This window comes from Uranotaenia lowii, chromosome 3 (assembly GCF_029784155.1).
Source record: "Uranotaenia lowii strain MFRU-FL chromosome 3, ASM2978415v1, whole genome shotgun sequence".
In the NCBI taxonomy this organism is placed as follows: domain Eukaryota; kingdom Metazoa; phylum Arthropoda; class Insecta; order Diptera; family Culicidae; genus Uranotaenia; species Uranotaenia lowii.
The window spans coordinates 158,430,862-158,455,814 of NC_073693.1; the positions used below are offsets into that span (position 1 = coordinate 158,430,862).

Here is a 24,953-nt window from a genome sequence, read left to right on the forward strand (position 1 = left end):
CTGTAGCTTTTATGTGGGATAGAAAATTTGAAAGAAATGTTATGCAGCTTACTTACTGACTTTGCTTAATGTTCCCGCGCCGATCCTCCGGTGCATAGGGCCCGCCACGAGTTTCTGGGTCTGCCTCTTCTTCGCTGTCCTTCTGGATTCCAATCTAGCGTCTCTATGCAAATCTCTTTTTCATCTTTTCGCAGCGTGTGCCCAATCAATATCTCCACCTCCGTTCCCGAATCTCGATTTCTAGCGCCCTTTGATGACATCGGCGATGTAGTTCCTAATTCGAGATCCAGTTGCCAGGCCACCAAGCACGGATGATATTCCGCAGGCAGCGGTTTACAAATACTTGCAGTTTTCGCGTCGTTACCGCATATGTGCACCAAGTTTCGCACCCGTATAGCAATACGGATTTGACCTTTGAGTTGAAGATTCGGATTTTCGTTCTTAGAGAGATCTGGCGTGACCGCCGGATGTTTTGGAGACTCGCAAACGCAAATCGGGCCTTTCTGATCCGGGTTTCGATGTCTTTCCTGATACCATCATGAGGCGTTGTTATCTGGCTACCAGGATACTGAAAGCACTCCACTTTCTCAACTTGTTGCCCAGCTACCATAAAACTGGAGGGATTTCCTGTGTTGATCTCCATCGACTTGGTCTTTCCGACATTGACTTTGAGACCTGCTGCCTTGGAACTTTCGGAGAGGTCGTCGAGTTTGCTCTGCATATCCAGTAGTGTTTGGGCGAGCAAAACAATATCGTCTGCCAGGTCAAGGTCGTTCAGTTGCTCCATTGTTTAAGGATTCCACGGCAATCCTCGGTTCGATGCACAGTCGATCGATCCAGTCAGAATCTCATAAATTACGATTAGAAAAAGTAGCGGTGATAAGATACATCCTTGTCTCACTCCAGCAGTTACCGAGATTGATTCGGACAAGACACCGTCGTGCAAGATCTTGCACGAAAATGCCTCGTATTGTGCTTCGACGAGATGGACTAGTTTCTCTGGTACTCCTCTTCGCCTTAGAGCCGCCCAGATGTTTTCATGGTTAAGTAGGTCGAATGTTTTTTTTTCGATATTCACGAAAACCAGCAGAAGAGAGTTCTGGAATTCATTCATTTGTTCCAGTATGATTCGTAGCGTTGTGATGTGGTCCACAGATGATCGTCCGGATCGGAATCCAGCTTGTTGCCGTCGGAGTGTAGCGTCGATTTTCTCCTGGATCCTGTTCAGGATCACTTTGCAGTGTACTTTGAGGGTTGTACAGATCAACGTTATGCCTCACCAGTTACCGCACTCTGTCAGGTCTCCTTTTTTTCGGGACCTTTACGAGGATACCCTGCATCCAGTCGGCCGGGAATGTTGCAGTATCCCAGATGTCAGCGAAAAGACGGTGCAACATTTGTCAGCACAAAGGCAAGGTCGGCTTTCAGCATTTCAGCAGGGATGCAATCGATCCCAGGTGCTTTGTTGGATTTCATGTTTTTGATTGCCACTTCTATTTCAGCCAGCGAAGGCGCTTCCGAGTTGACGTCATTTATGCGGTTTACTGTTGACGCTTCGAGCTGCGGGTTCTGTTGGCCATCGCTATTCGTGACTCGGAAGAGTTGTTCAAAGTGCTCAGTCCATCGTTCGATCTGATCTGTTCGATCGGGATACTGAGGCGGCGAGAAATGTCATAAAGTAATCGGATATCTCCAATGGCGGCGGCTCTTTCTCCCTCTTCGGCTAGGCTCGGCTCCCTCCCTGTCCAGGTTCTCTTGTCTCGTCTACAAGCTCGTTTAACTGCCTTTTCCAGCTCCGCATATCGTAAGCGGGCAGCTTTGGCTGATCCGGTACATGCCTGCGCAATTCCGACTTTCGCCTTTCTCCGATCGTCGACCATCATCCACGTTTCATCCGACATCCATTCACTTCTTCTTCCACAAACTTTACCGAGAGTACCATGGCTCGTCGTGATAAAGGCATTCTTGATTCCACACCACTGTTCTTTGACTGTTCCGTCTGTCGGTAATTCCGAGGCTCGGGATTCTAGTTGTTCAACGTATGCCCTTTTCACCTCTGGATTCTCCAACCAGCGGACGTCGTATCGACACTCGACTTTCTCTTCGCGCCATTGGACACGCGCAACTCTCAGTCGTATCTCGCCAAGGACGAGGTGATGGTCAGATGCAATGGCTGCACTTCGTTTGTTGCGGACATCAAGAAGGCTTATACTCCATTTTCGGCTGATTTGATTTTCTATTCGGCCATCTCGGGATACCCAAGTGACCTTATGTGCTGGTCGATGGGGGAAGAGCGATCCACCGATCACCATGTTGTTGTTGCCACAAAATTCTACAAACAGCTCTCCGTTTTCGCTTATCTGTCCTAGGCCATGGCGCCCCATGATGCGCTCAAGGTCCTGATTGTCGGAGCCAATCTTTGCGTTGAAGTCGCCCAAATGGATTTGAATGTCACCCTTCGGAATTCTCTCAACCACGCTGTTCAGTTGACTGTAAAACTGCTCTTTCTCCTGCAAGTCGGCAACGTCAGTTGGCGCATAACACTGGACCATTGTAAGGTTTCTAACCCGTGTTCTAAATCTGGCTACGATTATTCTTTCGTTTATCGGTTCCCATCTAATGAGCGCCGCGTAGGCCTGCGGGCTTAACAGGAAACCAACTCCTCGTTCCCGAGTAGCATGTTCTCCTCGTATGCCAGAGTAAAGCAGGACTTGCCCGGATTGTGTCTTGTGTTCTCCAGTATTAGGCCAACGGACTTCGCTCAGTCCCAGAATTTCAAGCTTGAGGCGGCTAGCTTCTCTAGCAAGTTGTTCCAGTTTGCCTTGTTGGTTAAAACATTCCAAGTTCCAATTCGTGTCCGTGTTTTCATGCTAAAAGTCGTCGCCAAAGTTCCAGGTCGGTCATTTCTTTCGGATTCCGTAACAATTTCAAATCGGGAGCAGTAGGTTGTTAGCCTAAAGTCCCAGTTTAACATGCCTGTTTTAAATCATATCTTTAAGTCTTACTTGCCCTAAATGTAAGATTCATTTCAAAAGGATTGTTAGTCTTAAACATTTTATCCTCCCAGGCACCCATAGTAGGATAATATAGCACCAATTAATATCATATTAATATCATCTTCTAGCTCGACCTCGTCTAGTGTTTGTTAATGATGGATAGAGACCAAAGTTATTGATGGAAATCTGATTTTCTCGTCACTTCCGAACAAAGTTTCTCAAAATTCCATAAGATTTAAAACAGTCGGCATTTCAAAGCTTAAAGTAAAACGAACTTTTTAGCATCAACATAAAAAGTAAAAGGAGGATATTTGTGAAAACTTGGAATCGAAGCATAGAACGTGTGGAAATCTTTGCAACTCGGAGGGAGAAGGAGTAAAACGAATAACGAAAGCAAGGAACGGTAAAGCCAAATGTTTACGCCGCCAATAACACCTGTTTCCATAGCAACGCGGTTTGTTGTCGCTTATGTTCACTTTGCGCTTTGAGGTGTTTTCAGTTAGCCGGTTGTATTTTTCGAGAGTGCACGTCAAGCTTGATCGCTTGAAATACGTTTTATTTATTCATAGAATATTACCATTTTAATCATGGATAGTGCTTGTAAGGATTGTGCTAGTGAGACAATCAAAATAAAACCTGTTTTAAAATCTAATTTTAAGTACAAGAGTAGTAACGATGGGTAAGATATAATTTTAAAAATTGTCTTCTTTGATGACTTATTTATTTTCTTCAGCATCATTTTAAATATTCACCATACTGTAAAATCGGACGATCAAGTTCTGAGAATGCGGTTTATCGTTGCGTGTTTCAATCATCAAAATGACTTATTCTTGGCTGTTGATCACAGGTAAAAGCATTTGATTTGAAAACGATTTATCCCTAATACACCAAATTTATCTTCAGAGGTAACGTTTTTGTGTTCGATTTAATAAACATGAAATTCTGGATTTGTCATGACAGTGTGAAATATGCAACCGCCATAGAATGTGTCCCCGACATTAACAATGTGATAGTAGGAGATAAGGAAGGTTTGCTGCATGTCATGGATTATAGTAAGTATCTCTAATGAATAATTACAATGAAAACCTTGGGTTAAATAAGCAATTTAATAATTTGAAACTACAATTTTCATGTTCAGAAAGAATTAACGCATTAAAAATTTACAGACCAAAATTCATAACTTGGCTATTTGGATTCAAAATACAGAACTCATAACTCAGAATTAAAAAATCATAACAGATACATAGTTAAGAATTCAAGACTCAAAATTAAATTTTCCCCATAAATTTTATAACCTTAGGAACGATGAAAACTGAATTCTAATCCGAGGCTCAAGCCTCAAGCCTCTTAAATCATTCATTTTTGATCTTAAACTTGAATTTGGAATTCTAAATCTCGAATTTTAAAATCTGCATTTTGAATCTGAACTTTAATTTCAATTCTTGATTCTGAACTTTGGATTTGAATGATTAATCTGTATCTTGATTCTGTATATTCAGTCTGATCTCAAATCTTATCTTCAATCTGAAACTTAAATCTGATTTTGAATCTGAATCTTGAATCTGATTTTCGAAGCTGAATCTTGGAAATGAATCTTTGATCTTAATTCTGATTAAGGATCTTGAATCTAAATTTTGAATCTGAAACTTGGATTTTGAATGTGGAGCTTAAATCTTAATCTTTAATCTGAATCTGTATCTTTAATCTGAATCATGAATCTGAAACATGAATCTCGTATCTGAATCTTGGTCACTGAATCTGAATATTCAGATCCGAGATTCATGATTCAGATTAAAGATACAGATTCAGATTAAAGATCCTTAATCTGAATCTTTTATCTTGAATCTGAATCTTTGATCTTGAATCTGAAACTGTAATGTCAAAAAAAAATCGAAACTCGAATTTAGAATATACATATAATCTCTGTTCAGATGTGATAATTCAAACTCACAGTTTTATTAGCGAACAGGGCTGTTAGGGAGAGTTCTGGACCTGTTTTCATGAACATGAATTGAAATAATCGTTTAATGAAATTTGATTTTTAAATATTTTTCTGTATTGTAACTCTGAAAACCGAATCTACCTTTTTCTTGTATTGATTTCAAATTTTGAGTTTTTTTTGCTTTATAAATAAACAAAATGGAATAGAATAGAGTCCTATTTGAGAATTTTAGATTTTAAGGGCATCTGTATTCGTGGTCTATACTTGGGTCTAATTTATACAAAAATTGAACCAAAGAAATTAGATCCGATCCAATGAAAAAACTGGCAACTGCACTCGTGTTCCATTAACTGTCAAACGGTTTAGAACTGCGTCAAATTGGATCCAAATCTCATCAGTTTTGGATCAATCCTTATACCAGCTCTAAAAAAAGTTGAGTTGAAACTGGTATAATGTATCACCAGTGCGGTTGCTCGGGTCGGAATTTGGGTCTAAACCGGCTGTTTGGACCACGGATACAGGTGCTCTTATGATTTACAAATTGTGAACAATTGAAAGCCGTATAACATTTTCTTATGCTAAAATGTTTGTGCGAAAATATTGCGAAACTGTTTAAATATTTCATTTTTGAATCACTTTTATTACTTAGTGGAATATCAAATAACTTTGGCTAAATTTGCAAAATTTTGCAACAAGTTAAGTCTGTTTTTATTTATTAGCCAACAATTTTTTAAATTAAAAAAATTGTTGGTTTTAATTTCCAAAACAACCAGAACTTGGGGAGATAAATTTAAGAAAAAAATAAATTCTATGAGGTTGACATTCCGAAATTAAGATACTGAAATGAGATTTTATTCTAAAGCCGGGAAATATGAAAATTTGGCATAATATATCTCAGGTATCAGTGAAATAAATTCTACAAATGTGGTATTTATGAACAGACGCAGGTTTTGGGTTTAACTTTTAGGTTCAAGTTTTATGTTAAAAATCATTTGAGTAACGCTTTTTAGAGTATTTAGCACACTTAAGGCAAGCGAAAAATTTGCGTATTTGGTCCGCAAATTGTTAACTAAGATTATGAAGTTAAAGATGTTTTCTTTATTCAAAAAACTATTTGATTCAATTCGAAAAATGTTCAGGAAATCGGGTTCCGAGATTATGTTTTTGGATCTTTTTTTTTAATCCTAATAAGTATATTGATTCTCGAATCACACAAAAATCGTTCAGCATTTGGAACCCTACCAATCCTACAGCCTTAATAGAATTTATAGGCCCTTATTCTGCGCCTCGAGTGACGTGACGATAGTAGAGTCACCCAAGTCACTCTATTCCAGCAGTCGGTTTAGGTGAGGAACGTCACTTCGGATGAACTTTGTGAGTTCTTACCCTATTCTTATAGTCACCGTGGGTGAGAATCGTCGCATTCAGGTGACGATTTTAGGTGAGAATTGTCGGTACCTTTTGAGGTGGTGACGAGATAGGAATTTAATCGAAAATTTATTTAAATCAGATTGTTAGGCTCTAAATAGTTAATTATACTGATGAATGTTGGTTTTGGAAACAAAATAAAACAAATTTATTAGCAAAATAATTTTTAAATATATTGAATATTTTTCATTGCTATCTAAAATATGTAATTTGAATTAAAATACTGAATGGAAAGTATGATCTAATGAAATCCAAACTTCAGTTTAAATTGAAATTTGATTTGCGAAACGTTAAAACGATGAAATGACAAAAACTTAGAAAATCAAAGTACTTTTAATTTTTTTTCCACTTTTTAATCAAACTTATAAAGGTGAATAATTATTAAAATAGATTCGTGCAAAAATCTGGCTTTTTCAATGAAATCCGCCCAACCGGACCAAACCGAACTATTTTCATATTTAGTTTTAAATGTTTGGACAATAATCTGGAATGCTAAGACTAGATGCTTAACAGATTAAAATTTAAAAAATAAAACTTCTTATTTTATTAAAGTTTGGTATTGGAATTAACATGATTTCGAATATATTTGAATATTATTTTTAACATTGAAGATACCCATAGATAATTATTTTAAAAATGTAATTTGCTCTGAAAACGACTCTTCTTTCCTCCATGACTAAAAGAGATTGCCGCATCTTATCACCTTTAGCATATCCGTATAATTATCGGGAATCGTCCTTCAAATTCCGAAAAAACTCCTGTCCTTTTGGCTAGCACAAAAGTCCCTGGTCTGGAAACCACAATCCACGGCTCGATGCCCAAATCTGTTTTTTCTCCAGCAGCTTTTTCAAATTTTCAATTTTCAGGAACTGGAATTTAGTTGATAGGTTCCTCCCAGCAGCGTTAGTCTAAAATGATATTTTGATTATTTGTTCTTCCTCTGTCGCTTACGCATATTACTCACCCAAAAAAAGCTGCTGAATTTGGTAAAAAGTTTCTTAATTTAAATCCTCCTGGTCATCGGTTGGCAGGATATTGCCGATGACTTCTGCCTTCGTTGTTTTTTCATACAACTCGGGACCAGCGGTGCTTGTTCCATCCAATTTGGAGCTTGTTAGGCTCAGTTGTGATTGCCGAAATTGTATCCTAGGACGTAAAACTTGACCGTTTTTTTGTCCTGAGCAGCTTGCTGGCACTATAAAATCCTATTGCCGCCCTTCTCTGGCCGAAATTCAAACTAATAATTTTTAAATTAATTTTTAAAAATCCGAAGTGTTACAAAATCAAAACAGCACTGAACAAATTCGACCATTTTGACAGATGTGTTCATTCGGTCACTCACCTTGAATGAACCTCTGTCACTTTACCCACATCGACTTCGGGAATAAGGTGACAAATCTCACGGTGACTCCGAAGTGAGGTGACAATCATCACGTCACGCGCGGCGCAGAATAAGGGCCATAGTAACACATCTTGACCAGAATTTGAACTGAATATGTTTGGTCTGGAATAAATACAGTCTGGTTTTGGAATCATCTCAGAAATAAGAATTTGTGAAGTTGCTTAAAGTTTATATACGATAAAAGCGTTTTTAAGACTTTGTAATTCCAAATAGTCCTTTTTTGATTCAAAATACGCAATGCAGAATGTTGAATTTCATTTGCATTTTTTATCAGTTATCAGAAAAAGGGTAGGCTTAATAGCGGCACGTTATCCAAACAAACGGGAAAATTGTGCCTAGCCTATTTTACAGATTTCATCGTATGCCTGAGAATTCTGAAAACCAGAAAAATGATAAGAAAATAAATTAAATATATTAAATAAGGCATAAATCCGATCCACGTAGGGATTTTGAAGCATTGAAACTCATAAACACATTGGGCGAAGAATGACAGAATATCATTTTAGTTAAAATTCTTAGAATCAGATACACTTATTACAAGATAGGCGATAGGACAACATAAACGTTGTCTAGAGAACGAAAAACAGTTACATATGAGCTGGAATGAATCATTCATAATAGATTCACAACTAAAAGATTCAGGATTTTTTAGTTTACAAAGATCAGAAAATGTTCTAACCGGGATGCTACAATGAGGGCATTAGACAATTTTATTATGACAAAGTTGGCATTCAGCCTATCCTATTTTTTTAAGCATTAAAGCTTTGTTTGTCATTAGATTGGAAATAAGGACTTTTTTTAACTTGCTTAGTTAAATTCAGACTTACACTAAAGAAATGTAGTCGGGCAAATGAGGAACATTTACACACTAAGTGGAAGGTACAATATAGGTACAAAAGTACCTCTGAATTAGCTAAGCCATACAGGAGATTTAGAACACAAAGTCTTGTTTTTATATTTTGTTTTTATTTTACTGACCAGTTAGCGCTCTGACCAGACAACTACAATGGGTTTCTGTGACAAATTTGAAACAAGCGATATTTACACTGCACGAAGCTGTAGCAGTGGATTCCAGAACCAGGGTAAGCGTATAATAATGAAATATCAGAGTACGACAGTAGAGGAGCTTCGGCTCTTCTTACCCCTATAACCATTCTAAAGCTAAGGGAATTTGACAAACGTGACAAGTTTTGATCAAAAACTTGATTCAACAGGGAATTTAAAGCCTTTTGGCAACCTAAAATATGACAACCTTAAATGATGTACATATATGAAAGGACGTTTATCTCCACAGAATTCTGTTACCAATCCAAATATAGAAGGGACTGAACTGTCCAATATAAGGAAAATACACAAATTTTGCGCTTGATATTGCAGATATAACTGATGTAATTTAGATAACATTCTTTTATGATTTCAAATCGATTATTACTAATAGATAGCCAAAATAATGGGACTGTAAGCGATGTGTCCATAAAAGAGATTCCCATTTCAACACATGTTTCAACACAAGAGTTTCATTAAACGAAGTTACTAAATAGGAGAGCAAAGAGATTAGTAAAATGTAAAATCATATTCCAAATTGGCGAAAGAAGAAAATATGGAAGAATACAGCTTCTGCAAATGCATGTTATTACAAATGCGCTATCGGCATACCCTTCTCGAGAGAAAATACGTCCAAAAGTTCAAAACTTGAACATGAAACATTTCTGAACTCAGCAGGCTATAATTGACCTTGACCTATTTTCTCCCCCTCCCAGATACAACCTCATTGATATCCAATAGACAGAAATATGAGATAAACGTATTCGGGAAGTACTGGATAAGTCGCCTCGTACGACATGGACCAGTATCACAGTGGCAGTATTCTTTATGCCGCTGCCACACAGCCATGGAATCATCTCACAAATAAAAATTTGTGAAGTTGCTTAAAGTTTCCATCGGATGAAAGCGTTTTTGAGACTTTGTAATTCAAAATAGTCCTATTTTGATTCAAAATACTCAATGCAGAAAGTTGAATTTCATTTGCATTTTTTTAACTCATAGAAGTGGTAAGACGGTAATCGCTGGTCCACTGGTGGCATGGGTTCGATTTCTATCTCGAAGCTGGGGGTTTAAAGTTTATCTTTAAAGATTTAGGATCGCGAAAAAAATCTGAGCTGAGATACATCTTAATTCGGCATTCTATACCTTAAAACTCGCTGGACAAAATTTTATAAATATAGTATCTTTGAGTTACCAAAATTGTGTTTTCAATTTTCTAAAATTGAGATTCATTGTGATATTAATCCCTAGTATTTGAGATATACCTCTATAACTAGCACAATCGAGCCAAGAAAAAAAAAGAGAATTCTCGTATTTGGCCCGTAATGTGTTAAGTTGTTCACGTTAATTAAGTTTGACAAGCCTAAATCGGCTAAGACGGTGGAAGTATTCAACCCTCTTCTGCATGGACTATTAATTCGTTGAGAAATAAAATTTCCGTCAACGGAAATAACTCATCTCTCCTTGACCTCTAGCTGAGTAATTCATGCCAAAAAACATAATTGATTTTCCAATAGTTTAGTGAACAAATAAGATGAATTTTATAATATTTTTTTAGGCTTTATAATTTCTAATTGAACTTCTGATTTTAATATTATATTGAAATCTTTAAAAGTATTAAATTATGCTAAAAATGTGAAAAAACATCGAGGACATACCTATTTAAACAAAATGTTCGATGAATAAATATAATAATAATAATAATATATGGGCTCGTACGCAGTAGAGGGTTTAGAAAATTGAAAGGTTTCATTCCAATTTAAAATAAAACCCACTTCTCAAACAAAGTTCCAACATGAAAGGGACCGTTACTTTAAAGTTAAATGAAAACGTCGCTCTAATTGTGTTACTGCAATAGCTGGATTCACACCATTTGTCAATTTCGTTCACTGTGGGGAAAACACCTAGCTGAAAGTAAATTTCTCATGTGTAATTATTGTCCGCCGGATGGTTGGCAACTGTAACTGACGGCATGGCATTGCTGGTTTTCCTTTTCAGCCACGGGCAGCGAGATAATGCGCTTAAAAGCTCATCATACACGTGTAGAACGCATTTCGTTTCCGTGCGGCAGTGGCCAAGTCCTATCAGAGCCGTCCAGATCTCAATGGCGGCCACCGTCAACCAAATCCGTCGAAGTGAATGGAGGAAGCAAAAGCAGCAGCAGCATCAGCAACGCCGGAATACCGAAAGCAAGTCCTCGTCCGCTGTTTTTGCTCGCCACCACAACTGAATGCGCAAAGTTGTACAATGCTCGAAATTTTGTTGAGTTGCATCAATTGAATTACGGGGCCTTGCATGCCATGTGCCGCATCGTCGAGCTCCGCTGGATTCCTAGAACGTCGGATTGGCCGCCCCAACTCATAGGCCTTGGAGTTGATGGGATTCTTCGGATTTGGAAATGTGACTTTGAACTCACGAGAAAGTTAAATCTGCAGAAGATGAGAGACAATTATTTGAAAAAGTTTAAAGCCGAAACCATCAGTTTCAGTTCTCCGTATGAGGAAAGTATTAGCGCCAACGGAAACCACAAGCAACGTGAAATAGAACAAGTTATCCAGAACATAACCGGAGGCGGACGCGGCAACGGAATTCTGAATTCGATTCAATTCGACCAGAAAGGAAAATTTCTGCTGTTCAATTGCATCGACAATACGTTTCTGATAGTCGCCTGTGATGCGTGGCAGATATGGAAAATTGTCGTCCTGCTCAACTTGTCCATTATCAATTTCGAAATCGTACAACAGCCAACCAAAAATAAACCCGAACTTTCCATTGTCGCAAAAACAGCTCAGAGTGATTTGTTGCTAATGAATTTAGACGATGGCTCTAGTCACATAGTTCGCAGTCCGGAAAGCAAATGCTATAAATTCTGTTTATCCGGCAACGGGAAAATGTTAGCAAATCTAGTGAAAAGCGGTGAAATTTTGCTACACAATTTGGAATTCTATTCGAATGCCGTGACTACGAATAAATTACACTATTCCGCCACTACTGGAACCAAAGCAAGCGGAAAAGCGCCGTCCCTTGTCGGAACGTCAACGAGGTTTGTAAAACATTTAGCCTTTGCTTGCTGTTGTTGTATTTATGTCCCGACTTGATAGTTTGCGAACAACAAATTGTGCTCCTCTAGGAGCGGATACACTTTCCGATGATGTTTTGGATTGTAAGTATCTCTTATTGCTTTGTCCAAAATACCTAAGCACGTACGAAATTAGCTACTATTTTTTCAAAGGCAAACCGCATTAGTTTTGAATTTAAGGTAGGTAATATAAGTAGGGGAGAGTGGGGTATCGTGGGCCATGGGGAAACGTGGGCCATCCTTAACATCTTGGATGTGTGTTTAGATAAAAAAATGCGAACGCGCGTCAGCTAAAATCAGCACATGGCGAGATGAAACAAAAAATTTCCCTGACGAACTCTTTTCGGGTTACCTTTTCCAGCACTGATCTTCCGAATTACGCCACGATCGGGAAGGCTCGTGAAACTTTATGTCGGGGAACTGAAATGAAGGGAGAAAATTCAATGATTACACAAATTGTGCAGTAGAGTGCCCCAAATGACCCGACATATGAAAAAATTATGCGCTGCAGACTTAAATTGATCCTAGGCCTAGTACAAGGTCTCATGCCAAATTTGGGCCAGATCGGATCACGGGAAAGGGTGCTCAACGAGCCTTAAGTTTGTATGAGATTTTGGGACTTTTTATTCGAGAGTAACACGAAAACCCAGTTATTCATGAATAACATTTTTGGTCCCCTTCGGCCGATTTCTTTGGAAAACGGTTTTTCTTAAAGCCTAAACTATGACAAATATTTCATCCGAAGATTGCATTTCTATTCAAGTTAGGACACAAAAGTTATTAAACTTAAAAAAATAGTTATCTTTCTTAAGGTTGATATCACATCACTATTAATGAGAGAAACTGCTTCGAACATTTTGACGCAGCATTAACAGTGATGAATATTACCCTGAAAAAAGTTACCCTATTTTTGAAGTTTAATAACTTTTTTATCATAAGTCAAATCGGAAAGCAGTGTTCGGAAAAAAAATATGTGTCATAGTTTAGGCTTTAAGAAAAACCGTTTTTAAAAGAAATCGGTCGAAGGGGACCAAAGTTATTCATGAAAAACTGGATTTTAATGTTCCTCCTGAACAAAATGTCTCAAAATCCCATACAAACTTTAGGTTCGTTGAGCGACCCCTTCCCGTGATCCGATCTGGCCCAATTTTGACATGAGACCTTGTACTAGGCCTAGGATCAATTTAAGCCTGCAGCGCATAACATTTTACAAGCTTGAAATTGCTCATACAAATTTGGGGCAGTCTATTGTGCAGCCATTGATTTAATTTGTGGTAATTTGTGGAAATTTGTTAGAGAAAATTAGAAGGTTATTTGAGTTCAAATGAGAAAAAACAGTGCTCATAAAGAGTGAAAATGTGCTAATTGTTGCAATTTGTGAACAGATCCCGGCAACGTTATACAATCCGCGTGGAGCACATCTCTCAGATTTAAGCTTTTTTCTCAGATTTGAGCTTTCATCTCCTATGATCTCAAGGCAAAAAAGCTTAAATCTGAGGAAAAAAAAGCTTAAAAACGAGATTCACCCAGACTTAGTTAAAAGATGTTGGTCACACGATACATAGACAATTCGTATAACGTTGCCGGGATCTGTCTGAAAAATGCTATAGAGACCAGATCCCGGCAACGTTATACGATTTTTCTATGTGACCAACATCTTTTAACTAAGTCTTGGTGAATCTCGTTTTTAAGCTTTTTTTCCTCAGATTTAAGCTCCCCGACCATTGGCTTTGGTAGCTTATTTCATTCACAAGTCATGTCATTTTACATTTTACTTAAAAAATATCAATTACCATAACTAAAAAATTATCATATTCTATCATATTTTTCAAATTTAAAGATAATTAGCCAAAAATTATATTGACATGAAAAACTGAATTTTGGAAAAACGTCCATAATTTAAAAATTGAGTAAAATCTGTGAATATTTCTAAAATTCTGTGTTCTGTGACACAGATTCTGTGATGAAAATTGTCTCAAAATTCTGTGGAATTGTAGATTTTTCTGTGATTTCGGCAACCTTGTTCACCGTTCGGCATTGAATTTCTTGGCGATGTCATAGTCCGACTGCCCTGGGTTTGTCTTGATCGTTCTCAACACTTTCAAATGCAGTTTCCGATCCTTAGTTTAACTATGACGTTTGATATGAACCTGCCGATCGCTAGTATATGCATCTCACAGAAACGTTTGAACACACTGCACACGGTCGACCATTTTTGACGATTTCGCGATTTTTGAACCTGACCACGTGGGTTTCCAAATAAATTTTCGTTTCGCGGCTTCCATCACGTGTAATTTTTTTGAAACAAAAATAATCGTAATGAAATTTTCAGCACTGAAAAAAGAAACATTCCAAAACCAAGAAATGTCAAAACATTCCAGATCCGAGCACTAGGAGCGCTGTGGTATAATATACAGAGCGCCCAGATTTAAGATGAACTATGCTTTAGTAGGCACGACTTCAGCGGATCATTCGCCGACGGATCTCACGGCTGGTGTCATCGTCTGCATTCACCAGTGAGCCGAGATAGAAAAAGTCTTCGACTAAATATATCCAGCTCGTCGCCGTCGATCGTGACCTTGTTATTACTGGATAATCGGGTTCGGTCGGTCTCGGATCCGCAGGCTAGCATGTACTTCGATTTAAGATTTTTATCGCCGATATATTTTTTGATTATATTATTTTAATGGCATTGCGGCGAGATGAACTTCTAAGGTAGAAATGTTAAAGCTATGTGAAGAATATAGCTGGATAGATGAAGCGAGTGCGCTTCGTAGAAGGAGTGGAAAGGTGGTGAAGAATGTAAGTGGAGGGCAATTTGTGTAGAAAGCTCAAAACCGATCGGATAAACTTTTGCTTATTCGATCAGCAAAAGCATTGAGTCGCGATTTCATTCGTGTGGTTTCTCGGCTCATGTCAAATCACTACTGGCTTGACGCGCATTTTTTCGTATACAACTAGTTACAACCAATGTTTGTGTTTGTGGGGATGGCTACCATGACATTGATCATGTTGTGTGGACGGTGTGAACGGTTTGATCGATCGAGGGCTTAGCTACTGGGGCCCGAAGTAAACTATCTAGTGTTCCAGACATCTTGGCAAACTTTGATCTTGAATATTAGTACCCTATCTACAAATATCTTAAAATGTCTGACTTGGTCGTTTAGTCATCTTACCTTCACATCCATCCCCTGTATATGTCCCCTCTTAATGTTCGCTTCGTCTACTTAATAGATAGAGATACCTCTTATCCGATGGGTCCGACATACTCCTACAAGGTTGGCCAGGAAGACGACAGCCTGAAGTAGCTATCGAAACCACAGCTACAGGAAGGCACCACCGAACCCAGATGGAAAATAATTTTCGATAGTGAATCCTAAACGTTCCCCTCCCCCTTCTTCCAAATTAGAATAAAAGCTTACAGTTTAGTCGTCGAGACTATTACGACTCACCTCTCTACTAATATAGATTAATAAAGTGATACACTCGACAAAATGAAACTTAATAAGTAAAATGCCTGAATAAACAAATGTATGATAAACAAGCGGTATGATTATCTGTGAATATAACTTATTTAGAAGCCATTAAAGTTGAAAAGTGTTGCTTGTTGCCCCAGCTTATGGTATACGTCGAAATGGTGCAGAAGTCTACCCTACAGCTTAGTTTGTACTTTTAAATGACCATAGAAAAAAAACGGACCATAGTTTTGGTCATAACTTTCTTTGGATTTACCCCTTCGTTTCCCGATCGAAGTATAGAGATTCCACTCAAACTGTATTCACAGGCCTGTGGATTCGAACCCACTAATAGATCAACCATTCGGACCACAAATCTTCTTTTATTTTCAGAACTGCTTTGTAACTTTTCACAACATTCACAATTGCCGCACGATTCCAAGATCATTTTCCTATATCCCATTAAAAGAGTTGAGTATTTTTCCAAAGATTGCGCTAAATAAATTTGCAACGTTGTCATTTTTTTTTCGATTATAGTCGTTTTACCATCATTATGGCATTCGCTACTTTATCAACGTTACAGTTGGCGGATCGTTATTGAAAAACTTATCCGGTACAACTGTGTTCGATGTTTACTCTTGGGCTCGAACTGCTCAGGAGTCAGGAGACAACTGAAACATTACCATTAAGAAATGTTCGGACTTTCACAGGAGTGACCACATTCACAGTTTAAGGTTGGAATCAATCTGTTTATTCAATTATTTTAGTCTTTACAATATACCTACTGGAGGTACCTGGAGTCGATTATGGGTTTGTTATTTACTTGATCGCGTGATCGCTATAAAGAGAGCGAGGATAACGAGAGTACCGTGGGTCTTCGAACTGCTCTATGCACTCATTTACATGTGTTGCATAAGCATTTCGAAGGCTTGGGTTAAAATTGATTGCTACGTGGGAATCGCGCATTTCACATGCTACACCATCCCCCTACGGAAATTGTTTGGAAAACAAGGATCAATTTGAAATACGACTCCAAGGACCTCTCACAACTTTTCCTTTGTATATGTTTATGATTTAAATGTGTTTTTTTTTTGTTTTATGTTAATTGTTATAGATTCCTACCCTCTTAAAGAAATTTATCTTTTAAATTTTATTAATCTGCTTCTGTGTACTTCTAGCCGTTTATTTCTCTCATTTATGATAGTTGCGTTAGATGGGGTTTTGGCTATTACTTTGTACGGACCTTCGTTTACCTGGTCTAATTTTGATCTATTTTCTAATACTAAATAAACAATATCTCCAACTTTTATATCGTCTGAACCAATTTGAATATTTTTATTTAGTTCTTGAGTTCTTTTATGTTTAACTTTTTGAATAGCATCTAAAACGTGTGTATGCGCAACTTGAAGTCTGTATTTCATTTCATAGTTGTAGGATTCGTGATTATACACTGGATTGATTTTTGGCGGTATGATTTCAAAAATGTTAGATTTTCGAGCAAACAACAATTCGAAAGGGGTGTAGTTGTGATCGAGATTTGGAGTTGTATTATAGCAAAAACTATAATACGGTAACCAACAATCCCAATCATTTATTTTTTCATTACAGAAAATTCGCAGGTACTCATTTAAACACCTGTGATTTCTCTCTAATGCGCCTATTGTTTGAGGGTGATAGGCAGCTGAACATGTATGTGTAATTTGTAATGTTTTACACACTTCATCAAAGACAGCTTTAAACTCTGTTCCTTGATCTGTTTTAATTTGATTCATTTGTCCAAATATTAAGATGCATTTTTCAATCACGGCTTTTGCCATAGTTGTTGCTGTTTTATCTGGTATTGGAGCTAAAATAACATACTTGGTAAAATCGCATTGCATCGATACTGCATAACGGTTCCCATTCTCCGATAACGGGAATGGTCCAACAGTATCAATGGATACGACTTCGAATGGTTTTATGGGTGTAGTTGTGACTACTGCTGGGGCTTGTACCTTAGTAAAATGTTTATTTAGTTTGCATTGGGTACAATTATTGACATAATTGGTAATAATTTTTTTCATATTGAGCCAGAAATATATTGGTCTTAGTTTTTTATAAAGTCGGTTAATTCCTATATGTCCACCGACGGGTGTATTGTGATATTGGTGAAGAATGTTTCCAATATCAATATCGTTTTTTAAAACTTGAGGTTTTTCAAAAATTAGTACGGTAACATTCCTAAGAATTGAGTTACCTATTTCTTTAAATAAACTGACGTCAATGTATTTAAAAATTAAATCATTATTTGCAATCGCGAATTGCTTGGCCATTTTTGGATTCAATTGTATAAGTTTTCTTGTTTCTTTACTCATATTTGAATCATTTACCTTCATTTTTGTGTTAGGGATCCCTTTATCAATTATCTCAAATGCTTTCTGTAGCATGGGTTTTAATAATGTTTCATTATTTAATTCAAGATCTTGCACTAATGCTAAGCTCTTTTTGTAGTTGTTATTGAATATATGTAAATCTATCTTATTTGTATTTTCGTTATATAAAAATCTTAATTTTGATAAATCAAATGTATCCAGACCGCTGACTGCATCGTACACGTGAAGTTGATCAGGCTTCTGTGTCTGATTGTCAGTTGGTTTGGATACGTTTCTTTTGGCCATAGATCTGGTTACTAGGTACATGTTTTTGAGTGTTTCTGACGTTACTTGAATTCTTGATAACGCGTCCGATAACACATTCGAACTACCTTTAATGTATTCTATTTGAAAATCATATTCCTCCAGATCCCATCTCATGCGTGTGAGTTTGGATGAAGGGTCTTTCATGGTAAATAAATATACAAGAGGTCTATGGTCGGTTTTAATAATAAATTTTCTTCCATATAGATACGGTCGAAAATGCTTGATGGCCCAGTGAATTGCGGCCAATTCACGCTCAATCGTAGATTTATTAGACTCGCCTTTTGTAAACATTCTACTGGCGAAAGATACAGGTAGTTCAATATCATCATACGCTTGAGCTAAAACTGCTCCGCAAGCCACATTTGAGGCATCGGTTGTCAATATAAAATCCTTTTTAAAATTTGGAAATTTTAGAATTCTAGGCGATAAGAGTTGCTGCTTCAATGTAAGAAATGCTTTTTGGCATATCGTATCCCAGTTAAATTTTACATCCTTTTTTGTAAGCTGGTTTAATGGGTATGAAATCTCCGCAAAATTAGGAATGAAACGTCTGTAGTAATTGCAGAATGCAACGAATCTACGGGTTTCATCCCTGTTTTTAGGAGTTGGGTAATTTTTAATTATATCATATTTTCCTTTATCAGGTTGTATACCTATTTCAGAAACGTGATGGCCAAGAAATGTGACTTCTGATTTGAAAAAACAACATTTCGTCGGGTTTAGTTTCAAATTGCAACTTCTCATTCGCTCGAAAACTCTTTCTAGATTTGTTAAATGGTGTTTTAAAGAGCATCCAATGACTATGACGTCATCCACATACAAGAATGCGCATTCGGGAGGTAAACCACTCAATGCCAGCGTCATCATTCGCGTGAAGCTATTGGGGCTTATATTCAACCCGAACGGAAGCCTGTTGAATTGGTAGTGACCATTTCCTGCTGTAAAAGCTGTAAACTTTTTGCAATGCTCTTGTAGAGGGATTTGGTGAAACCCGGACATGAGGTCAAGCGTTGAAAAATATTTCGCTCTTCCTAATTGGTCCAGTATTTCTTCGATCCTAGGTAGTGGAAATTTATCAGGTACAATTCGTTTGTTTAGTTGCCGAAAATCGACAACCAATCTCCATTTCTTGTCTCCGTTATTGTTTTTCTTTGGGACTAACAAAATGGGTGAATTGTACGGTGAGCTCGAATTTTGAATGATATTTTGATCCAACATTTTTCTAACTTGTTGATCAATTTCGTGTTTTTGAGATTCGGGAATCCTGTAGTTTTTTATATAAACAGGAGATCTATCATTGAGTAGGATCTCTTGTTCATAGAAATTGTTGACGGTTAGATTATCCTCTTGCAATGCAAATACATCATGAAACTGCATGCATAAGTTTTCAATTGCTTGTTTTATTTGAGGGTCAGTATGGTTTAATTTCAATTCTTTCAAAAGTTTTTCGTTTCTTGCGCCTTTTGATGTGTTTTCAGTGACCATGTTTTGAATATGAAAACTTCGCAGGGGTATCATAGTAGGTACAAAATTTGTCGGAATAAATATATTTTCGGTGGATGTGTTAATAAATTTAACGAATTTGTTATCGTTATTAATTATGCAATTTGCATACATTAATCCTGGTTTGATTTGGTTCGCAATTGTAACCATATCTTCACTCATGTTTGGTATTTCTATTTTTTTAATAATTTCACATCTTGGTGGAATTATTTGTTTTGTCAGTGTTTTTTCATGTATTGGTATTGTAATATAATTATTTTCAAAATTTATGTTTAGTAACCATGAGTTATAATCTAAACAACATTTGTAAGCTGCGAAGAAATCCCTTCCCAGAATTCCATCTGTAGGAATCGGGAAGTTATCGTCAACAAGATGAAATTTATGATTTATGATAATTTCATCTGTTTGTAAGCCGGTGGTAAGGCTTCCATAAGAATTTATAATACCTTTGCCAATTCCTGCAATTGAACAGAAATCATTGATATTATATCCTTGTCTTGGTTTTAATTTTGAAACTTTCAAAACTGAAATGTCTGAACCGCAATCTATCATGAGGCTACATTGCTGTTCAGAACACTCTATGTTTAAGAGCACGAAATTAGTGGCGGACAGGTTAATTGCATAAACTATCCCTGTTGGGAACCTAAAAAAAATTGTGGTGGTTCAGGAACATGTTGTGGAATTTGTTGGTATTCTGGCATTTGTGGGCTATTTTGTTGTTGTAAATGTGGAAAATTTTGTGTGAACGGTTGTTGGGCCATTATGAACATCCCATGATTACTTGGATGTCCACGATGAGACCAGTTTCCTCTTCTCTGCTGAGGACATTGGTGAAAACCTCTGTATTGATTCGAATTTCCCCGGGTGTTATAATTAAAGTTGTAATTTCCCCGGTTTGAATTATTCCTAGGAAAATTATTATAATTTCCCCGTGAATTTAGGAAGTGCCCACGGCCATTTCCCCGATAGTACTGTGTGTTCCTACCACGCATCGATTGATTTACTCTACCAGCCGTAAATATTTTAGCGACAGAGGTGGGCGTTTCCAGAGAAGTTTCACACTCTATCATCTTCTGAGTGGCGTCGTTAAGTTGAGTAAAAGTCCCTGCCTTTAAAATGAGTTTTGTCTCATTATTTTTTGCTCCCTGGATGAGGGCATCTATTCCATATTTAGTGGACATTTTATTCGCAGTCTCTTGAGGAATTCCATCCCTCACATAGACTGTCTTAATCTGGCTACAAATTTTGTCAATCTTGTCACAGAATTCAGCCAAATCGCTATTCTGTTTTATTGTTTTCAGTTTGGCGATCAAACTGTCTGCTGAAACTTTGGAGGTGCAATTTGATTTAACTGCATTAATCATCTCATCTACTGTTTGATTAACATTTATTGCTTGCCTCGCCTTGCCAGTGAGGCGAGTTCGAACGAAGCGTGCTACAGTTAATGCTGCCGCAGCTTTTTGTTCCTGTGGGGCTTCAGCAAATGTTTGGTCAACGATGTCGTTAAAAAGACTGACAGCGTCAACAAAAGAATCTAATAATTCTGGGGCACCATCATACGTTTGTATGAGGCTGGTGCCCAATTTAATATCTACTATAGGCATCGTTTGATTTTGTTGTTTTTCCCCTTTTTTACTAGTTACTCGTCGAGAGCTATTAGTAGTAGTTTTTAATATATTTTTTGGGCTTTTCGACTTTGGTTTGTTAATTTTATTTTCAGTCTGTTTCAATTTAATTATTTGGCTTACTTCGTGGTTCCATAATCTTGTTTGTTTGCAGATTGCATTGAAATGTTCTGAAGGGATTACAGTACAGTTTTCTTGCAAAAAGCGTTCTATCGTTTGGAATAGTTTTTCATTCAACTGCTCCTTCTTAGTTAGAGTTTCGTCTGTTATTTTATTGTTAATTGATTTTTTTAAGTTAGTGTGAAGCTGTTTCAGGGATTCATATTCTTCCATTACCGTTATGAAGAATAATTGTTAAAGTTATCCTACTTGTTTTCTGCTGCTGTTGTCTCCTCGATACTCATCTCGATAGCTGCTGCAAAGCAGTGGAGGTACACTCCTCGACGCTCAGAAGACGATGCTCTCCTTTCGCTGGTCTGACAAAGCTGAGAAACTGGTTGTTGTTATTTCTTCTTCAATGGGATCAGTACGTTCCACATTTTCACGTTTATTTTGTTTTATTTGTTTTTATATTTTTTTTTATTCACTGTTTGCATATTTCAGAGCAATGCAGACGCTCATTAAGTTTATTTAAAGTTTTTAAAGTTTGGCTACGTATCACGTAATACAGTAACACGGGAAGTTAATTTTTCGTTCCACTAAATCACCCACTGTGATCCTCCAACGTCTCATATAACAAACTCCATATAACTGTGCTCCGGATTGCCGTTCACTATTCACCCACTGTATTTGTTTATTTATTACTGATCACCTCGGACAAATTTGCCATTGACCGGGCGGCGTTTATCACTGCGCGTTTACGTTCGCGCTTTGTTATAATTTTGTATACAATTACAATCAGCTGCGCTGACAACATCACGATAATTATCCACAATTTTGACTCGTTACTAATGTGATACTCTTCATGCACTTCTAGTGCATTTAAAATGTTAACCTGCGGATCGTTCGATGTTTGTGCGTTTTTGGTGTTTGTGGTACCCATTTTAATTTAATTTTAATGTTTTTGATTTTCACTGTTCACTTCATTAAACATTAAGAAACTTCAATGTATCACTGTCACGGTCGCCATGAAACATTACCATTAAGAAATGTTCGGACTTTCACAGGAGTGACCCCATTCACAGTTTAAGGTTGGAATCAATCTGTTTATTCAATTATTTTAGTCTTTACAATATACCTACTGGAGGTACCTGGAGTCGATTATGGGTTTGTTATTTACTTGATCGCGTGATCGCTATAAAGAGAGCGAGGATAACGAGAGAGGGGTATATATGTTTGACGATGAAGGTCATTAGCACCAAGTGCGCTAGACAACGACACTTTGGGTGCATCGTTCTAAAGACTTAATATGAGCTTACGTTTTTGTGCCATGTCGTAATTTATTGCGAAGTACCGTGGGTCTTCGAACTGCTCTATGCACTCATTTACATGTGTTGCATAAGCATTTCGAAGGCTTGGGTTAAAATTGATTGCTACGTGGGAATCGCGCATTTCACATGCTACACAACAGACTTGCCAACTGAGCTATATCACAAGCCCATCGTTGTCATTCAATTGACTATTTTTTCTAAATTTTCAATAAAAAAGCTTCATTTTAAACAATGCAAATATGCCAATTTTGCGGTAATAATACCGAATGGGTGATTTTCTACAGAATTCGCAAAGTGATGCATTTTGATATGGGACACCCTTTAAGGGGGGAGTAGGGTTTAACACTTTCAAAAAATCGATTTTTTTATTTTTTTATTTTCTTATTGTAAAACATTTCAAGAATGTTGTGTCAAATTTTCAAGTCAATCGAAGCAAAACTGTAGAAATTATAGGCCTTTATCTCCTCTTATCTAATACCGCAAGAGAGAGAGAGAGAGAGAGAGAGAGAGAGAGAGAGAGCGGAAACTTCAAACGCGTTTTTCTCGAAAGCACATTTTTAAAGTCAATGGACATCGTCATTTGAAAACTACTTCACCGATTCTTTTCAAATTTGGAACATATTTTCTACATATAAAATACTATACCCCAACGATTTTTTTTTACTTTGGGGAGATTTTACAGATAAAAAATGGCGGATTTTTTCGTGAAAAATCGTAGTTTTTACTTCAAACAGCCACAAAAATTAAAAAAAAAAAATTTTTTTTTTAAAGTTTAATAAAATCATTGGGGTCCAGAAAAACATCTATTAAAAATATTTTGCTCTGATTTTTTGACTTCAGATGATTCTGTGCTGAGATGCAGTGTCCACCGCAAATTCTGTTTTCTAAAAGGCATCTTCGAAAGTTCTCCATCACCGGCTCATTTTTCAATATTTTTCTACGAAGAAAATACTAAATGCTCTTTTAACAATGCTTTGTATAATGCAAAAAATTTGAATAAATTTGTTTGAACGATAGCTCTAAAAAAACTTCGTGAAAATGGTGTTTTTTTTACCCGTTAGACCCTACTCCATTAAACAACAAAGTCTTAGAAAAGATTTTGTAATTTTTCACTTTACTTGAATCCTCAATTTCCAAGGAAGTTTGTATTTGATTAAAACTTCGTAAAAGTAGGGGAGAGTGGGGTATTATGGGCCACTTTTTTTTCTTTGCTTCATAACTTCTTTATTATGATAGATAAAAAGAAAAAAATAATGGAAAGGTTTTCTACATTTTTAAGGTATCATTAGGCAATGTTTATTGTTTTTTTATTACATTAATTTCTCAAGTGTTTTACTGTTTTAAAAAAATATTTTTTTTTTTTTGGATTTTGAAAAACTGTGGGGAAACGTGGGTCACCAAATCCAAATTGACTAGATAACGTGCAAAGTTTATGAGTGGACCCAAAACTGATATTTCATAATTCATTAGTTATTTCAAAGCAATTTCATATGAGGAAATAAAAAAGAGAGTTGTGTATGATCGAATATTTCCTAAAACCTGGCTCGCGAACGTTTCGGAAAATTCCTTACATAGGAATTATGTTCTCTCTATCGCATTGAAAAAATGGACAGAACATTTTACACAACTCTTTATTTGGCATAAGAAAACTTTGCAGATAGGAAAAACGTATTTTAAATTCTGAATGTGCCCAAGATACCCCACAAAATGTGGCCCACGATTCCCCACAAGCTATGATTTGCAAAGTGGTTGCGTTTGTGTGACTTATTGATGTTTCATCAAAAATTCCTTTTCCACGTGAAAGAACATAACAAAACTAAGACCATAATCGTATGCGGATATTTTTGTAATGTACTGTAGGTCTCCCACGGATGCAATTTGCGGGTACTTGTTTAATTATTTAAGTACATTTTTCTAGGCTAGTTAAATAAAAGAAGCATATGATATGTAAATAAGTCAACAACATATAGAAAAACAAGCTTACGCAAAGCAACGACGATGACAGTTGGATTGATATTTTCATCTCAACACACAGCTGAGATATTTAAAGTAGCCCATGTTTCCCCATGGCCCACGTTACCCCACTCTCCCCTACTCTAAACATATTTAGTTTTAGCTCAGTTTTCGTATATCTTCTCAAATTTTCTACGAATAAATAAGAAACCAGTTATAATAATACCCAGAGCCGATTCCTTCTTCAACGATCAATAAAAAATCCACACTTTTCCATGATAATTTGATTTCAGTAAATTTAATAAAATCTTCTTGAGTATCTTCCATGAGTATGAAAAACAGAGATTAGGATAGTTGTTTCTCTTGAAAATCTTCATAAAGCCAACATGAAAATTTGCAAGCACGAATTTGTATTCAG

General features: G+C 36.9%; 1 protein-coding gene across 1 annotated transcript in view; it reads left to right on the forward strand.

The window, feature by feature from the left end:
* The first annotated feature begins 3,210 nt into the window (after positions 1 to 3,210).
* LOC129753178 (TBC1 domain family member 31) overlaps positions 3,211 to 24,953 on the forward strand; it is a 61,669-nt gene continuing 39,926 nt past the window's right edge. The window contains exons 1-4 of the mRNA XM_055748972.1: positions 3,211 to 3,675; positions 3,730 to 3,843; positions 3,900 to 4,048; positions 10,811 to 11,855. Of these exons, the coding sequence (XP_055604947.1) occupies positions 3,584 to 3,675; positions 3,730 to 3,843; positions 3,900 to 4,048; positions 10,811 to 11,855 (1,400 nt within the window). The 5' untranslated portion in view covers positions 3,211 to 3,583. The remainder of the gene's footprint in view (positions 3,676 to 3,729; positions 3,844 to 3,899; positions 4,049 to 10,810; positions 11,856 to 24,953) is intronic.